Source organism: Amphichorda felina (genome assembly GCF_050947745.1).
Source record: "Amphichorda felina strain 45539 chromosome Unknown scaffold_4, whole genome shotgun sequence".
NCBI lineage: Eukaryota > Fungi > Ascomycota > Sordariomycetes > Hypocreales > Bionectriaceae > Amphichorda > Amphichorda felina.
In genome coordinates, this window is record NW_028145046.1 from 2,817,884 (window position 1) to 2,834,769 (window position 16,886).

At 55.7% G+C, this 16,886-nt stretch overlaps 5 protein-coding genes across 5 annotated transcripts; 2 read left to right on the forward strand and 3 right to left on the reverse strand.

Annotated features, from left to right (window-relative positions):
• Window positions 1-9: 9 nt before the first annotated feature.
• On the reverse strand, window positions 10-1,753 carry ACO1O0_004672 (uncharacterized protein; the record flags this gene model as incomplete). Its single annotated transcript, XM_083194111.1, has 2 exons — window positions 10-1,660; window positions 1,746-1,753. The coding sequence occupies 2 exons, from the start codon at window positions 1,751-1,753 to the stop codon at window positions 10-12; spliced, it is 1,659 nt and encodes a 552-aa protein (XP_083051059.1).
• A 1,791-nt stretch (window positions 1,754-3,544) lies between these two features.
• Window positions 3,545-4,462, reverse strand: ACO1O0_004673 (uncharacterized protein; the record flags this gene model as incomplete). The annotated part of the gene is made up of 1 exon (XM_083194112.1): window positions 3,545-4,462. One exon carries the CDS (start codon window positions 4,460-4,462, stop codon window positions 3,545-3,547), a length of 918 nt encoding a protein of 305 aa, XP_083051060.1.
• A 2,130-nt stretch (window positions 4,463-6,592) lies between these two features.
• On the reverse strand, window positions 6,593-9,879 carry ACO1O0_004674 (ATP-binding protein; the record flags this gene model as incomplete). The annotated part of the gene is made up of 4 exons (XM_083194113.1): window positions 6,593-6,940; window positions 7,012-7,322; window positions 7,379-8,730; window positions 8,789-9,879. 4 exons carry the CDS (start codon window positions 9,877-9,879, stop codon window positions 6,593-6,595), a joined length of 3,102 nt encoding a protein of 1,033 aa, XP_083051061.1.
• A 2,780-nt stretch (window positions 9,880-12,659) lies between these two features.
• Window positions 12,660-13,682, forward strand: ACO1O0_004675 (zinc finger protein-domain-containing protein; the record flags this gene model as incomplete). The annotated part of the gene is made up of 1 exon (XM_083194114.1): window positions 12,660-13,682. The coding sequence occupies one exon, from the start codon at window positions 12,660-12,662 to the stop codon at window positions 13,680-13,682; it is 1,023 nt and encodes a 340-aa protein (XP_083051062.1).
• A 1,906-nt stretch (window positions 13,683-15,588) lies between these two features.
• On the forward strand, window positions 15,589-16,704 carry ACO1O0_004676 (uncharacterized protein; the record flags this gene model as incomplete). The annotated part of the gene is made up of 3 exons (XM_083194115.1): window positions 15,589-15,771; window positions 15,839-16,053; window positions 16,119-16,704. The coding sequence occupies 3 exons, from the start codon at window positions 15,589-15,591 to the stop codon at window positions 16,702-16,704; spliced, it is 984 nt and encodes a 327-aa protein (XP_083051063.1).
• Between the last annotated feature and the right edge of the window lie 182 nt (window positions 16,705-16,886).

Sequence of the window (16,886 nt, forward strand, 5' to 3'; positions counted from 1 at the left end):
ATGTATACATCAATCATCACCATCACCATCACCATTCCCCTCCTCCCTGGCCGTCCCGTCCCACCCCTCCGGCGCCGTCTTGCTCTTGGCGAGCAGATTCCTCGTCACATTGAGCCTGCAGATGCGCGGCCCCGCGTCCTCGTCTCCCTGCCGGTACGCCTCCACCCACGTGCGGATCTGGCCCCGGATCTCCTTGTTGCTTGTCACCGTCACGTCGCCAGACGCCCAGCCCTGCATGTAGATGGACAGCTTGGAGCTGCCAAAGTTGCCGCAGCGCGCCACGTCGAGCGCCACGCGGGGCAGCCGGCCCTCCTCGACGGCATTGGAGACGGACGACGGGTCGTCCCATGATGTGGGGAGGACCGTGATGGGGATCTGGACGTCTGCCGGCGGAGGGTGGATGGAGAGCGCGGCGAACTGGGTGCGGATATCCTCGGCTGCCATGGCGCGCGTGTCTTCGTCCCATGGGACCAGGAGGCGGCCACGCTGACGCTCCGAGGCAGTCCCGACCGTGCGGAGGACGTCGTGGAAGTGCTCAGCGGCTTCGCGGGTGCATACGAGACGACGACCCGCCAGCACAGGGTACAGAGTCTTGGCCATGAGGCCATCGTCGTGACGCCTCTCCTCTTCTATCTGCAGCTGCGTTGTAGGGGCTTGCCAGGGTTTGGGGGTGAGCAGCGCATGGGTGATATCCGAGATGAGATCTATAAGAATAGTGTGGTCGATGTTGAGCGTAGGGGTCAAGCCAGCAAGCTCATCACCCACGAGGCTATCCAGCACCTCTTCGAGCGCAGCCGTCGGCGCCTTCAAGAAGTCGCTATCACGATCCTCAATGAGGATCCGCACCAATGGATCCAATCGGGCCAGCTGCGCCAGAAACACCGCCACGTCCGGGTGATCGCCACGGCCGATATTGGGCAGCACGACACGCACCTGGGGCACCGCGTACTCGTGTCTGTTGAGCCGCGCCGCCTCAGCCAGCCGCCGGACCTGAACAGCCAGGGGCACGCTCTCCCAGTCCTCCGGATCGACATCCTCATCCGGGTCTTCGGTCTCTCCCCACGGCCAACCCGCATCCCCCATCTGCCTCACAAGCCGGGGGAAGGTCAGCGGTCGGATGTCAACCCACTCGAACCCGCCGTCGACGACATCGACCTCGACCCTGGCCTTGCACTTGAGCGCCCGGTGCAGCTGATACTTCTCATGGCCGGGCATTCTATTTCCGCGACCCGCCTCCTGCAGCTCCTGCTCCTGGCGCGAGACTTGCTCCCGGCGGGACTCCTTGGTGGACCCCTGGAAGGACTGGTTGATGGCGACGAGGGAGCGGCAGTGTTTGAGGACGGACCATTTCAAGTGGGCGTGGCCGACAGCCACACGGCTGGGCTCGAGCTTCTTGTCGCAGTCGCGGAGCTCATCCTCAGTCAGGGCCGCCCCCTGGAGGTCGTCGGCGATGCGTCGCAGGGTGACCCGCTCCCGGCCCAGGGAGCGCACAAATGTCGGGAGGCCGGTGAGGATGGGCGACTTGACCCTGGGGGTGAGGCGCGCGATGAGAGACTCGACCTCCAGGACAAGAGGGGCGACGAGGTCGTGGCTTGCTGTGGCGGTTGCGAGCATGCGCGCCTGGAGGGCGGCGGCATCTTGATCCGCCGAGGGCTGGTCACTGGCTGAAGCCATCTTCCGCGCCACAGATCAGCTCTAGCTGATATCTACTCGTATACGTACCAAGACAAACGAGCAACCCGAACCTGGGCATCCGACTTATTACTAGTAGTACCTAGCACTACTCCCAGAGATGCCCGAAATGTTGACGTCCACCACGTTCTGTCGTGACTTCATAATTGGCGCGAGGCAGATGCAGGCAGGACTCATCAATGTGCGATCCCCAACTAATAGTCGTAGGTACTTGGCAGGCCAAGCCTAGGCGCTTACGTACGGCTCGAATCAACGCCGGCACCTGATGGCTCCTTTGACAGGTGTGCGTCGTCGCAGGGCGTCGAAAAATGCACGTCAATGACAAGAAGGGTGTCGTCGCCGCTGTCAACTTTTTTTTTTGAGGCATCGAAAAACTCTCCGGCTAAAGTTCACTGGTCGAACTTGCCTCAAGGGGCGTCGTGACTGCCTGCTAATACGGGGCAAGCTTGGCACATCACTGCAGGCTGAGAGAAAGGCCTGGAAGACTCCCCCTTCATCGCGACTTCTTCCCAGCGTGAGTCACTGCTAGGTTGAAATGGACGACACATTCGTACGCGAACTTCACCAAGAAAACATTCATCACAGCGTGTTTTCGTTTGGCCAGTTGCGTGCACGGTCTTCGCTGCGGTTTTGCGGTCGCCAAGGCGCTTGTATCTCACGATTTGCACGGGCCGTGGCGGCGTCTGCGCTGGGGTTGCGATCCAAATCAATCTACGCAGTACGACCTACGATACTCCCACAGCAGATGATGCAAAAGACCAAGTCTCATCCCTGCGATCGAAATTGCCATTCTCGTCTCCCCCTTTCTGACTAACATGGCCTTCTCATCCCAAGGACGGAAAAAAGATGCTGCCGACGCAACCTCCTGCGGAGCACCGGCGTCCAAAAACACGCTCACCTCCACACATGCTTCCTTGACACCCGCCTAGAGCCAGACGCCACCGCGGAGCGCGCTGACCGAGACCGAGGTCAGGTAGCTCCCCAACGCCGCGCAAACCCTATCCCAATAAAAACGCATTCTCCTTGCCTAGCCTGGTAAGTAATACTAATGCAAGAAAAAAAAACACTTTAGCAAAAACGGTTTCCCACGTGGATGGGGCCCTTCAGGTGGGGAAGCGAGTCATGATAGCTGTGTCTGGTAAGCGTGTGAGTGACTTTGGCAAGCTCGCCCCGTTGAATGGCGACAGTCCCTCACGTTTCGGAGTTTTTTTTTTCTCCTTTTGGGATGCTTTCTGGAGGTGGCTTGATCAGAGCAAGCATCTTGACTCAGCTCACTCGGTTACCCACACTGAATGGCCAGCGTCGAACGGTCAGAGAACCTTTGGCCGCAACCTTGTTGTCAGTAGAACCGGCATCCTTCGGCGGCGCTCGGCGGCGCTTCTCATGCGCCCGAAGCGGTTTCATGGAAATGGGCGCAAAAGACACCAGAGGAAGTGGTGAATGGACACACAAAGGCGTGTTTCTGTCAGCTGGTTGATGTGAACATGCACATCACCACGGTGACCTTGACATTCCACAGCGACCTCACACAACCCGTTCTAAGAATAGGCATCACGCATAGCAGAAGGGCACGGAAAGAGTATTTCGGTAACACAAGCGATATATAAATGAAAGATGTTATATGTATTTCTCCACACGTTAAATGTCGGGGCGCCATGATACACAAAAGTTGATTCGTGTCACCTTTCAGGCCCCGGGGGAATCCCAAGAAATAGAACCCAAGTATCCAAACCAGAAAAAAACACGAAGATAAGAACAAGTAGCAGCCTTCCGGACTCGCACCAAACACCCAATAGATTTTAATGCCCACTCCGCTTTCACCCATGCATCATGACGCCAGGTCGTGAAACGCTTAGCCCTGGTAGCCAACAGTGACTTCCAGGCGGGCCTTGCCAGCGGGGATGTTGAGGCCGAGGCCGTCGAGAGCCTCCATGCCAGCGAGGAAGGCGTTCTTGCCCTTGCCGCCGGGGTAGATGGTGGAGCAGGTGCCGTGGCCGCAGAGGTTCAGTCCGGGAATATCGAGACCCTCGGCAGCGGAGACGAGGCACGAAGCGTCGGCGCCGGACCAGCCGTCGTTGGACTCATTGCCAAAGTCGAACTCGGCCCAGGTGGACGCGAACTCGCCAAAGTTGGTCAGGGGGATGGAGCCGACACCGCAGACGACACCGCCCTGGGTGTTCTCGTCGACGACAAGGTACTGGACACCGTTGGCGGGGAGGTTGAAGCGGACAGCCTCGTTGCCGTCGAAGAAGCCGTTGACGCCGCCATCGGGGCCAATCTTGAGGTAGCCGACGCACTCCTGCTCCTTGGCGAGGGCGTTCTTGATCTTGACGTTGTACTTGTACTCGTCGGCGACGTTGCTCTTGGCGAGCATCATGTTGCAGCCGTAGTTGCTAGCGCTACCGACGTTGCCCTTGTAGTGAATCTCGGCGATGGTGGCGCGCTTGGTCTTCTCGCCGCCGCAGAACTCGGTGTAGGTGCTGACACCCTGGCCGTCGCCGCCGCTGGATGCGGGAGTCGTGGGCTTGGGCTTGGTCTCGGCCGCCTTGGTGGTGGTGGTAGGCTGGGCGGGAGCGGCAGGAGCCTGGGTGGTCGTGGGCTGGGCGGTGGTCGTGGGCTCAGCCACAGGCTTGACGACCTTGACGAACTTGACGCCGCGCTCCTCGACGGAGCGGTGCATGTGCTGGTGCTGGTGGGCGTTGCCGCTGGGATGGGCAGAGACACCGCCGAGGGCGGCGGCGAAGAGGAGGGCGGAAGCGGCGACCTTCATTTTTGCGGTTGTTTTTTTCGTGATGGTAATCGGTTGTTCAGATCGATTTCGCGCGTCTTCAAGACTCTTCCGGGAAAGGAATGACCTGGATGAGGATGATAACAGGGAGTGAATGTGCGACGGCTGTGCGTTCGCGACAAGGAGCGTAAGTGCCAAAGAGAGGCGTTGTAAGTTAAGGAATGAACGGTTGGAAGAGTCAAGGACGTCCAAGAGGTTTGCTGCGAGAGAAAGACAGGCAAGGAGAGGAAGGGGGAGATTGGCATTTATGAACAAGGCAGGGGTGTGGTCGCGACCAAGGCGGGTGGGTGGGCGCACCTGCCTTGGGCCCAAGTTTGGAGGCCCGGAGAGCGTCCCTCAACGGCAACTCGCTGTGAGCACTGGGCACAGAAAGCCCCAGGAGCCCCAGGAGCACCGGCTGCCCCCAGTGTGCATTGAGCACAACGCCTGGCACATGAGGTGCGCTAATAACAGTGGTCCTGCGGCGCCAGGGGCCCAAAACTTGGCTGTGGCGCTAACGTCGAGCCTGGTGGGCCAGGAGGACGAATAAGCTCAGTGCTCTGCCAGGTACACGCGGCGCCTGATTGGCCCCACTCTGGATGTGCCCCGCTAATTCTCGGCGGATCGCCCATTCCATTGCTGGGTTCGCTCGTGCTCTTAGCCTCTTGACGCTTCTGCGTCGCTTCTTCTGCCACAAGCAACTCGGGACGCATCAGCCAACGATGGCCGGCCACGATCAGGTGAAAACTCAGTGGGAGGGAGGGTCCCTGGGTCCACGTTGCGCTGAACCGCCGTCGCCTGACACAGCATGACTGACGTGGACCAGCGAAGGACTCCCCCTAACCGCCAGGGCAGGGCGATGGGGCCCATTGCGTCTGCCGTCGGTCGACGGCGAACCATGAGATTGAATGCCATGGCCCCATCAATGGTGGTGCAGGCACATGCACACACTGGAATGAACAACATCCCGCCTGGGCGACAACGACTAGGCGACGGCTGCCACTGGACAAAGACGGGCCTTGGCAGGCGGAAATTGGACCGACCAGGGTCCTCACACGTCCTTCGACTCCTCCCCCAGGCTGGAATCGCCCACAAGCGTCTGGGGGCTTGGGGTCCGCTGGCTCGGCAGTCCCCTCCCAAATCTCAATCCTCAATTAAGCTCTACAATAGTAACATGTTCCTCCTTGGCGTACAGTTGCTGCTGCATGCTCCCAAGACTTGGTCGATTTCTTCATTTGTAAATTGCTCGTCGAGTGCCGACTGGGGAATTGGATCCAGTTTGGTGTTTGACAGCGGCCCCCGCCCCTTCAACCCGAGTCATCCGTCCCTGCCAGCCATGCATTGAACTGATCCGTCCCCAAGTACTCGCAGTATCCACACCGACTTCAACGTCCACGCAACACGCAACGTACGCAGCCCGCTACTATCCGGCCGCCCATTGCCCTCTCCTAACTCTGAGGCAGCCGTCAGCGGTGGCTTTGGCCGTGGCTTCGGCCCCAGGCCCTGTCAAACCCAGAATCTCTGCCCGTGCTTACACCGAGATACTTCATTGTCTCCAATACGATGTTTCGAATCTCTCAAGATACCCACGGGTCCCACACAACCACACCCAAGAATAGTTACACACACAGGCACACAGGCACAGCCTTCTGTCCGTGCAGACCGTGCTCCTGGGGCAGCCAAGTTGACTGACAGCCATGTTTCCGATCGCCAACTTTCGAAAAGCGGCACACCAAAAAAAAAGTCTCGAACTTGCGCGGCGCTGATCCACCAATTCCACCTAGAATCCATTGGGTCGACGGGACCTCCAGGCCGGATCGGCCTCTCGTGCGGTGTGATCTGCAGTCACGAAGCTTGTTTTCAAGTTTTCAACCAGACCCCCAATGTTGGCATTATGTTGCAATGACGGAGCCTGTCCCGACCCGTCTGGGCCTAGGGCCCCTTGTAGCAAGTGTCGTCTCTGTCATCCGTTCCGCTATTATCGTTTGTTTCTCTATCATTTTGTTCACTAGTATCATCTGTCTCGCTAACTGAGTCATGGTCAACGACGGCCCAAAGGCCACTTCGTCTCTCTTGTTGGCCATCCACCAGAGACTACACCTCCGATAGCCTCGGCCACGTATTACCAGGTGATCAGAAATAACTCCTCATGGCGTCTTCAAACCCAGACCCGCCCTTGAGATCCTGGCCGAACTTGGCGTGGACATCGAGCACCAGCTTGATATGCCGCATGCTCAGCGCCTCGCCCTTGTTGATGGCCATATCCTGTGCCGAACCCATCACGTTCTTGATCTCACGCCCGTTCAAATCATGCTTGGATAGTACCCTAAGATCCTCTTCAGTGAAGGGATGCACCTCTAGCTTGCCATGTTCCTCCACACGGTCGATGAAAAGCTTGAAGATGGTCCGCTTTGCCTTGGGATCCAACTTGTCGTAGCGGAGCGCAATGTGGATCCTTGACTGGAAGGCCTCGTCAAATGTCTATGTTGTCGTCAGCGCTCTGTCCCCCCCCCCCCCTTTCTGCTCCGCCAGGCTTCTAGTTGGGAACATACCTCGACGCGATTCGTGGTTAGGAATAAAATTCCCTGGAAATATTCCAGTTGGCGTAGGAAAACGCTAACGAGCGCGTTGCGGTGGATATCCTGCATGTTGCGCTTCTCCAAAAATACGTCCGCCTCGTCCAGCAGCAGGATGGCGCCCCAAGTGTGGCAAATGTCGAGGATCTTCTGCAGTTCGTGCTCTAGGAAGCGTGAATCCGTACCAAGCTCACCCGCTGACGCCATATAGAGCGGGCACTTGAGGAGCTCACTGATCCCCTCGGCAGTCAGGGTCTTGCCTGTCCCCGGCGGGCCGTGCAGAACAGCTGCCAGATGTCAGCGTCAACAAACAAAGTATCAAGTCTAAGTGGGAAGCACTCACTGACAAGCCCCTTGCCCTTCCCCTGGATCACGTCGTCAATGGTATTAGCGGCGTTGTACTTGCGCGACTCAACGAGTGCCCTGATGAGGTCCTTGGTATCCGGCTTCAGTACGAGCGAGTCCCAGGCGTTCTCGTTCCACTTGATCTCTTTGACTTTGGCGACATCAAACTCCAGCCATTGCTTCTCCCCAAAAGAGAATCCCAGCACCAGCGGCGACGCAATGAGATACTCTTCGTCTGTGAAGGACGGCAGTTGGCGCTTGGACCCCTCCTTGATCTCCTCTGACGGTGAGGTGCCTGTAGTCTTGGTTTCGTCCTGGACTTCGACCTGGCTCTTATAGCTCTTAGTATCGCTTCGGCTTGTGTCATTTCCGTCCTTGTCTTCGACTTTGCCCTCGCCCTTGGTGTCGTCTCTGGCGGCTTCCTCGTTGTTTCCCTTACTCTCGGGAAGCTCCCCCAGTTCTTCATTGACCTCCTCGTCGGAATCTGAATCCTTCCGCATGCGGACCATGTGTACCTGGTTCTTATCATCCTTAAATATCTTGGTAACGTATGCAATCTGATCCGAACCACCACCTTCTTCGTCATCGGATGTATCGCAACCGCAGCCGGCACCGGAACCATCATCGTCGGAGTCGTCATCATCTTCTATCGTGAGGACGTCGTGGCTCTTGGGCTTTACCGGTGAGACGACGTAGTTTGGATTGATACGCCGGAAAATAGCCGGGTCGACCATGATGCGGCTATTGGCGATGTTGAACTTCAGAATGCCCTTTTTCCTCTTCAAAAACGCCATCCCCGAGTACGCTTTGAAATGCACGCCACCCAGCGCCACGAACTTCTTGCCACGCTCGATCAAGCTCTCTCTGATCTTAGCTTCGTCTTTGCGGAAGGCCAGCGGATAGCATGGCAAGCTCGTGATCTTCTTGGCGCCTCGGAACTCCGGCACCTCCTCGCACATGGAGCCGTACCCGAAACGCTTCCCGTCATACTCCAGATACTTTCCGTCGATGTAGTAGAAGTCACCCTTGATCATGGACTGGTGTCTCTCGGCCGTGTTTACCTTGAAGACTCGGGGCGTCTCGTTGTGCCCGTAGGTGTGGCTGTAGACGAGCGTTCCAGGTTTCCACAGAGCCCAAAGGTAGTCGTAGGTGATGAGCCCACTTTGCAGCATGGGCTCAATGCAACTCTTGATGTCGGCATAGTCCTTATCCAGGTACTTAACCAGAACTCTCAGGTGCTCCCGCTTGTCATCGAGGCGCTTCTGGTTTTTCTTACGCTCCTTGCGCGTCTCGCCTGCCGGTTCCAGCCACTTGAGAGCCCGCAGGTGCGTGCGGAGGTCCTCGACGTATCTATCCCTCGTAAGCAATCCTGTAGCATTGTAATGGCTCGAAGCCTGGGGCCACTCACAAAAACAACAAATTAGGGTCCAGTTTCGGGGTCTCGTCCACCAAGCTGATCCCTTGCACATTTTTGATGACGTCTTGCAAGCACTCGCGAAGAAGCTTGCTCTTGATGTCCACAATCGTCCTCAGATATCTCCCCTCGTGATCAAAAGTCCTCCTGACATGGAAAACGTATCCTTCGTACTGGGAGTCGGCAACCGTCTCCGCAGTGTCCTGGAGCCTGTGTGTGTAGTGTGTCGAGTCCCAGACCCAGTCTACCCGCCTAAAGTCCGGACGTGAAGACTTCACCTTGGATGCACGCTTTTTATCCGGCTTCTGACTTGGAGTTCTTTGGCTCCCAATGGCCTTAAATTGAGGCACTGATGTCACCCCTCTAGGGGCGAAATATTGGAGGCCATGTGCCCGTTGGGGGTACACAGGCTGGTTGTGCTGTGAAGTGAAAGAATCCACGATAGTGTTATAGCCGGCGTTGTACAGAACCTGCTGAGTAGGGTCGCTGTTATTCCTCGTGTTTAAGGAATCCTGGACCCGTTGGAGCCCCATAGAAGACAGCGATTCCTCGATGCTGGCAAGGCGGTCTGCCAGTGCTGCGGTCGTTTGCAGAGCTTCATTCGAGGAGTTGGACCCGTCTTGATCGTCACTATCGGAATCGGAGGAAGTGTCCGAGTCCGTGTCCAGCTTTTCCGCCTTGGCTGACTTGCGCTTGTGGCTTCCTTTCTTTGCTTTGGCAGTCTTCTTTTTCCCTTTAGACTTCCTGGAAGATCGAATGAGGCCGTTCTTTCCGCTGGAGGTCTCCTCGGCGTCGGAATCTGAAGAGGCTGTGGAAGAGTCATCCGATTCCTCGGACGAGTGCTGGTTGCTGGCGTCACTAGAATTTTCCATCTTGACCTTCCTAGATTTCACCTTCTTGCGCCTTCTCTTGCCAGCTTCCCCCTTTTTCTCGGCCACTGTCGAGTGTTTAGACCCGTGAGCGCCTCCTTTGGGGGATTTTGGTTTTGGCTTGGCATCGGATTTCCGGCTGTTGAGGTGGTGCTCCCCATTGGAGTCAGCCGTAGCCTCATTTCGAGTATTTGGATCTGCCTCGGCCTCTTCCATTCTGGACAAGCTGAACTGAGTTGAGTTTGTTCCAGCGGCGATGGCAGGTATGATTCCCGGGCGATTGGGTGAGGTCTCCAGCACCAAAAAAAATAGTTTCAAGAGAAGATATCAGTAAGAGTCTGGGTGCCACAAGCCAGCAGCATCGAAATGTGATACTGTTCTACTAGATGTTGTGGGAGCGCGCGTCGGTCTATAGCTTCGTGTCAGTTCCCAGATGACACACAACCTTGCCAGAACAGGGCTAAAGGGGAGCGTTAGTTTGTGGAATACGATAGTATATCCATACACAACCAAAAAGTGATTCACACGTCAAAACGGAGAGCACGGAGCAGTGGCGTACAAACCTTGGAGTTTATAGTGCCTGACAAAGAGATTGGGCGTGCTCGCGCAGGCATCCAGATGGATGCTTCCAAGTCAATAGCTCGTGGAGGGCGAAGAAGAAGAGATACTTGTATCAATGCCTAGGCCCAAAATGCCGGGCAGCCGCAGAGAATTGCCGGATCGAAGCCAATCACAGGGTAGGCGGTAAGGGGATGAACTGGACGGCTGGGGCGGCAGCGACGACGGTGTGTTACCAAACTCCAGTCGGCTAGAGAATGAGGCGAAAGAAGGCCAAAATATCGGGGGCACGGGGATGAAGGAGAGAGAGAAGCAAGACTGGCGTGCGGGAGATGGAGCGATGACTTTTGTACTGATCGTTGGTAGGTGCTACAGGCGACAGCTATGGCAGTGCGAGGCAGCCGCCCGCATTATCGGTTTACACATTGGAGGCGCCTCCTCTGTCTCCAACAAGACGCTCACGCTCACGCGCACACGCAGGAATATGCAGGGTGCATATCATCCGGGGGGGCCAACGCTCAACTTCAGCCGTGTGTGCTCCACCACAGCAGGCAGGACAGGTCCAGCCCGACAGGCAGGACAGGTCCAGCCCGACAGGCAGACGGCCAGGCAAACACTGCTTGGGTGGCGCCAACGAAACACGACCAGGTGCGCCAGCTTGCCAAGTTGCTGGTCGCCCTGCAGGCAATCGACTGGCTGGCCAGCGCCTGAGGCCACGATCCAACGACCAGTGGTCTAGTTTCCGGCACGTTTGACCGGTGTGTGTGCCACGATGCTTGAGCCATGGCCAAATAATATCTTGTCGCGGGGCTTACGTACCAGCCATGGCCGGGCAGCCATCAAGCAAACGGTTCGCAATGCGTCTCACCATGTCCTCACGACGGAGGCATGACGGAAGAATACCGATGCTGTGTGTGGTCGGCGCAACATGCACAAGTTACAAAGACTCATCCTCAGCCGGCTCTGACTGCTCTGCTGTGCGGTGACTCAATGATCGCTAGTGGTCCCGTTGGGCTGCTGGGCAGCTGTCGGGCAACATGAACGGTTCCTGCAACTCTGAGGTGCGCCTCCTGCGACGCTGCGAGGACTGGCGACCTGTAGACCTGTGCTGGCAAGTGCTGGCAAGTGATGGCAAGTGCTGGCTAGTGCTGGCGAGTGCTGGCGAGTGCTGCTGCTGCCTTGTATGTATATGTACGGAGTACGGAGTATGTTGGTCACATTCCGGGTTTAGCATGGAGCTGAGACCAGCAGGCCATCACTAGTGCTAAAGAAAAAGAGGGCCACCATCTTTGGGGCCGTCCTGCCCACCCTCTGGGAGACTTCCCATTGGCTCATCCGGACCCCCCCCCCCCCACACTCCAGTGCCTTCATTGGATTCGATTTCCGATCTTTATTCGGTGAAGCCCATCCTCCAGACCTGATGCCTGCACACAAGCTACAACTGCCGACTGTTGCACATTTTGCTGGTGTTGTTCCCCTTCGATTATTCTACTTCACGGGGAGTATTTTGATTTGGGCAGTGCCCCGACAGCCACCATGCTTCTAACTCCACACTCACATTTCTGTGTTGCCGCCTGCAAAAATGACAGTGCGTAACAGGAGTCTAGGAGACGGCAAACGACTGTGACATCATACATGAAGCCTCTCACGATGTTTGCCAGACAGACTTCCGCACAGACCGGCCTTGGCCCGGAATTCACATTTTAAGCTTTTTTAAGCTCTGTGGCTGCCTCCCCTCCCGCCTATTAAGGCATGTCTCTGCCGACGCTGTTTAAGTATCTTCCCACTTAGTGTACTTGCGAGGCAAGAGCGGCGTTTTTGACATTGATGATGGCTGTCATGGCACCAGCAAGGAGCGCAGGGAGTCAGACGCTACGTGACAGCCATCTCTCATGAAGACGACAGACCCGTCACGCTTCTCGTAAGAAGAAGAAGAATCTACGAACCTCCTGCCCATGCCTTGAGTCTGAATACTTATGTGAAAGACTAACTACATGTATATAGATCCTTTTGACTACCGTATCGTGTATAGTTCACTCTGAGTAGATCAGTAAGTATATATATATATTTACATATACATGAATCTATGTGCGAATATATTGATAAATGTACACACAAGTCCACAAACAAGTATCTACTTGGATATATGACAGTGGTGTTGGGATTTTATAATTAAGATAGTTCTCTTTTTCCCTAATCACATATTCCCCCGTCTATGACTCTATGGCGTGTAACAAGGTTTTGAAAAAAGAGAATGCGGTAGATAAACAAACACTTAAACATCTACTACGGTAGTATATGAAGTGACTGCACCCCAATCTTCCTTATCGTTGGACTCTTCTCCTAGACAACACAGAACCAAAGCACGCACCAAAATTCAACACTACGGAATTTGTATTCCTTACCCAGCTAACCATCAGCCCTAATTAAACAATACAATGGCAAGCGACAGCCCATGTTTGCCATCTTACATGACGGGCCTTGCCCTGGGTGGACACAGACTTGACCGTATCGGCCAAGGCTTTTGCGGAACAGTATGGGCAGAAACTCCGTCCCGAACTGGACAGCTCTGTATCAAGCGCGAAGACGGAGGTCCTGGGCGCTCGATCCGCAACGAATACCAGATCCAAGCCATGCTCACCTCCAAGCTCGCAGGAAATCCCCGATACGCGGTCGGATTTTCGGTCCCAGCCTCCCCCTCCCCCCTCGAGGAAGCCAACCCCCTCTGGGAGCATCTTCTACCAGGCTTCCCCCCGGACTACGAGGCCTGCAACGCCATGGTGAGCGAGAGGATCCAGCCGCTGTGCGCAGGAGGTCGCGAGGAGCTCGTCCGGCGGTACTGCCCTGGCGACATCCAGGACAGGATACTGGCGGACGGCAAGAACGAGGCCTGCCTGGCCCGCCTCTATCTCGGCCGCCGGCGGAAGCAGACCCAGAGCGGCGCCCGGCGTCGCTTCTTCAGCCTCCGCAATTACCCCCTGCACGCGGACCAGGTCGAGGAGCTGGGGCTGCCCTCGGCTGAGTACGCGCGGGCCATGGCGAGGGCGTTGACCTTCTTGAACTGGGGTGCCGGGATTGACGGTAATGATGTTGAGTTTGTGCTCGCTGCGCCGAGGACCGGAGCTGGCAACCCTGGCTGGGATTCGGGGAGCCTAGGGCGCCATGGCCTGTGGATGCTGGATTTTGACTGCTGCAGGGGTATCACCATGGACGAGAAGGGCGTGGAGCAGATAGTCAGGGCATTCTGGCGGAATGACCCGTACTATCCAAGGCCGGGCGGCGGGGCAGACGGGGATGAGAGGCTGTGGGAGGTTTTTGCGGCGGAATACCGGAGGACGAGTGTAGAAATTATTCACGGTGAAGCGCAAGGGCAGAAAGATGTGGTTGGGCATCAGGGGGCACTGGTAGACCGCGTGTTAGCGAGGATACCAGAGACGAGAAACACCTTCGCCAAGGGGTAGGAGATATTAGCTTGGCCAATACGGATACGAATACCGAAAATTATTCTCATTGGGCAATTTACGTCCGTCGATAGATTGGCTCATTAATATGGGTGGTGGTCGTACTTCGTATGTCAGTTGTTTGATCCCAAATATAGGCTCGAAATAGGGTCAGAGCCAGGACCAGGGTGCCTATCCACCGGCCCGAAGAAGGCCCTCAATCAGACGGATACTAAGTGGCACGCTGATGGATTCTGGAATCACTTCGTCGAAGTAAGGTTTGCTTAATCATCTTGCTCCAGAGCATTTTCTGGGCTTGGAGGTATCTACTAAGTAACCGGTTGAGTCCTACCCGAGATGAAGAAGCCTATCTACTGTTCGATACAGGCAATGCTGTTGGGAGTCCCCCAGCAGCCAAGGCTGGAGTATCATAGCGAAAATCATCTACAGCAGTAGTATCGGAGCGGTCTAAGAAACCGTCGAAAAACAAATGGACGTCGGTTGCCTAGAAGAGTACCTATTAATAGGTAGGCACAGGCATGGGCAGAACCCCCCCGGTGCCGATATCGTGGACTATGTCCGGGTTCCGGAGGGCCACGACTCGTCCGAAAGCAAACCCCCTTCCTCGTACCAATTCCCCGTTTTCCCACTAATATAGCGATAGCCACCCACCGTCTTTAGCGCTCTTTTTACCTGTTAAAATATCTTGTGGTCTAAACAAGGCCGCTGAAGCTCATGATCTGAGTGACACCGACTCTTTGGTGCAGAGACCCTGCTATTCGCCCCCCTTCAAGTCTCCGTAAGAGCTAAACCCGCCATGGGACAGCACAATGTAGGGGTGAGAGACTATTATTATTATTTGCAGCTTGGCGTGACGTATGTTGCCGGTTTGCCGAAGCTGCCGTCGCGTGTCTCCAGCCTTACTCGACCCGCAAACAAGGCTTCGCGTGTTCGGCATTACTGCTAGTATGTGGCATGACATCGTGCATGGTCAGAATCTCAAAAATAGGTGATCATGGGTCTTGCTCCTGTAGGGCTGCGGCACGACAGATCCTGTGCGGAACAATTCCGTAGGAGGACAAATCGGATGTTCGAACCTGGTGGCCACTTAGGGATAGGGAGTTGAGCCGCTTGGTCACCAACTATACTGTGGGTATTACTTGTACTCGGCAGTCTATTACTAGTATCCGTATGCTTGTGCTTCTCTATGCCACCGCCCCCACCCATCTAGCGGCGGCTAGCATCGTGAGATTTTGTGGGGAGAAGCTTGAAATAACCTCCATCTTCACTGTTGAGACACGCACTGAGGAGACGACACCTTGAGCCCCTAATCACCAGCGTCGACATTTTGCAATGCACCGCTCATGGCCCAGCCCTATTACTGCCCAAAGCCCACCCTCTTATCCGCCGTCCGTTGCCACCTCTGAATCCTTCAGGAGCCAGCCCATGACGCTGGCGCTAGCCGATTTGGCAGCCCAGGGTCTTTTCAGCTCTGCTTACATAGTAGACGTTAGTGCTTACCGCCCATGTAGAATCATTCTAGGCCACTGAGTGCTTCGTCTAAGGTCTGAATGCCCATGAATATTCTGATAGTGTCGAGCGCCATAGTAGTAGTAGTGGTGGTGGTGGTAGTAGTGGTTTGTCTCCAGGCTGCATGCATGCACATGGCTTCAAGGGGGCAAAATCATGAAACGAAGTAAGCAGCCTCAGAATGTAACCAAAAATCCACACAGCTAGGGGGCATCTCTTGCCAGAGGACTATACATATAGTGGCAGCAGGAAAAAGTATAAGAGGGAGTTGGTGTCGCTACAGGGACGAGTATCATTCCGCTTAATGATCAGATCAACGCTCTAATTAATTCTTCGCTATAATCTTCTTGCCTCCTTTGTTAGGGTTCGTATCATCATCATTATCATCATCATCATCATGTTGATCCAAGCCCTAAAGACCTCTGGCGCGGCCATCCTGGGTTGGACAGCCCTCCAAGCCAACGGATTTCCAACTGGGCAGCTGGCCCCTCGGAAAGCACCAAACGGACTAAAGGCAGGCATCAACATTGCACAGCTGGTCATCGCTGTCATCGATTACCTCAAGGACGACAATGCATATGTGAGTATACCCCAGCATTCTCCCGCAAATCTTGTAAACGAAGAGTCAAGAGCTGATATGAGGGTAGGACCCGAGCGTCCCCGATAAATGCGTCCTTGAAGCTGTCACTTACAGTGGGGGTTCATGCCATGCCAGTCTCTCTTGCACAGAGGGCTCAACTGCCAGCTTCAGCGACTGGAACGTTTGCTACCTCAACGGGGAGCAGTTCTTCCACGATGATCGCGTGGGCGATTTCTCCATCACGTTTACTCAGGCCGGCGGCGTGAATAGTGACGAAGACGGGTACGCTTGACCAAACTGGTTATTCATAATCCGAGGTATCACTAACATACCGACTTACAATGTAGTCTCCACCACCCCGTGTTCAAATTCAAAGACTTCAACGACTGGGAGCCGTGGGACGTGCAGAAGATCATGGACGACATGGGCAGCGCCGACAAGGACGAGGGCAACCTCTGCGAGTCGGGCGGCAACGGCGCCATCCAGGAGAAGCTGTGGCGATGCGGCGTGCCCCTGGAGGGCAAGACACTATTCGGCCACTCCCTGATCGGGGACGACGACATCGTCGACGGCAACTACGCGCCCGGCTGGTGCACCGCCCACGTTGCCCAGTACCAGCGCAACGAGTTCGGTACCGGCCTCAAGTTCGCCTTCGACATCACGCTCTACGACGCCGCGGGCGCCCAGATCGGCCACATCCAGCACAAGGAGGTGGACGACGGCGGCCACCTGTCCATGAGCTCGCAGCTGCCGTACACGCTGGACCTGACCTCTGGCATGGACGACAAGGACTTTGTCCAGTTCTGCTACGCGGGTGAGTGCTGGTCCTGTGATGACAACGATGGTGGCGGCCACGCCTGCACGCTGGGGAATGGCAAGGAGCATGGATATGAGAACGGTGACCGCGAGGGTGACTTTGGCTTTACGTGTTAGGCTCACCGGCTAGGCTCTCTTGCTAGATTCGCTTGTTCAAAATATAAATTAGAATTAATTGTTATATCTGTGCCATGTTGCTTTACACAGCTGACACCAATTACACATGCTTCGACTTTTGATATTAATGGAATTTTACTACAAGTATTCCACCTAGGTATGTATATACGAACAAGCAACTT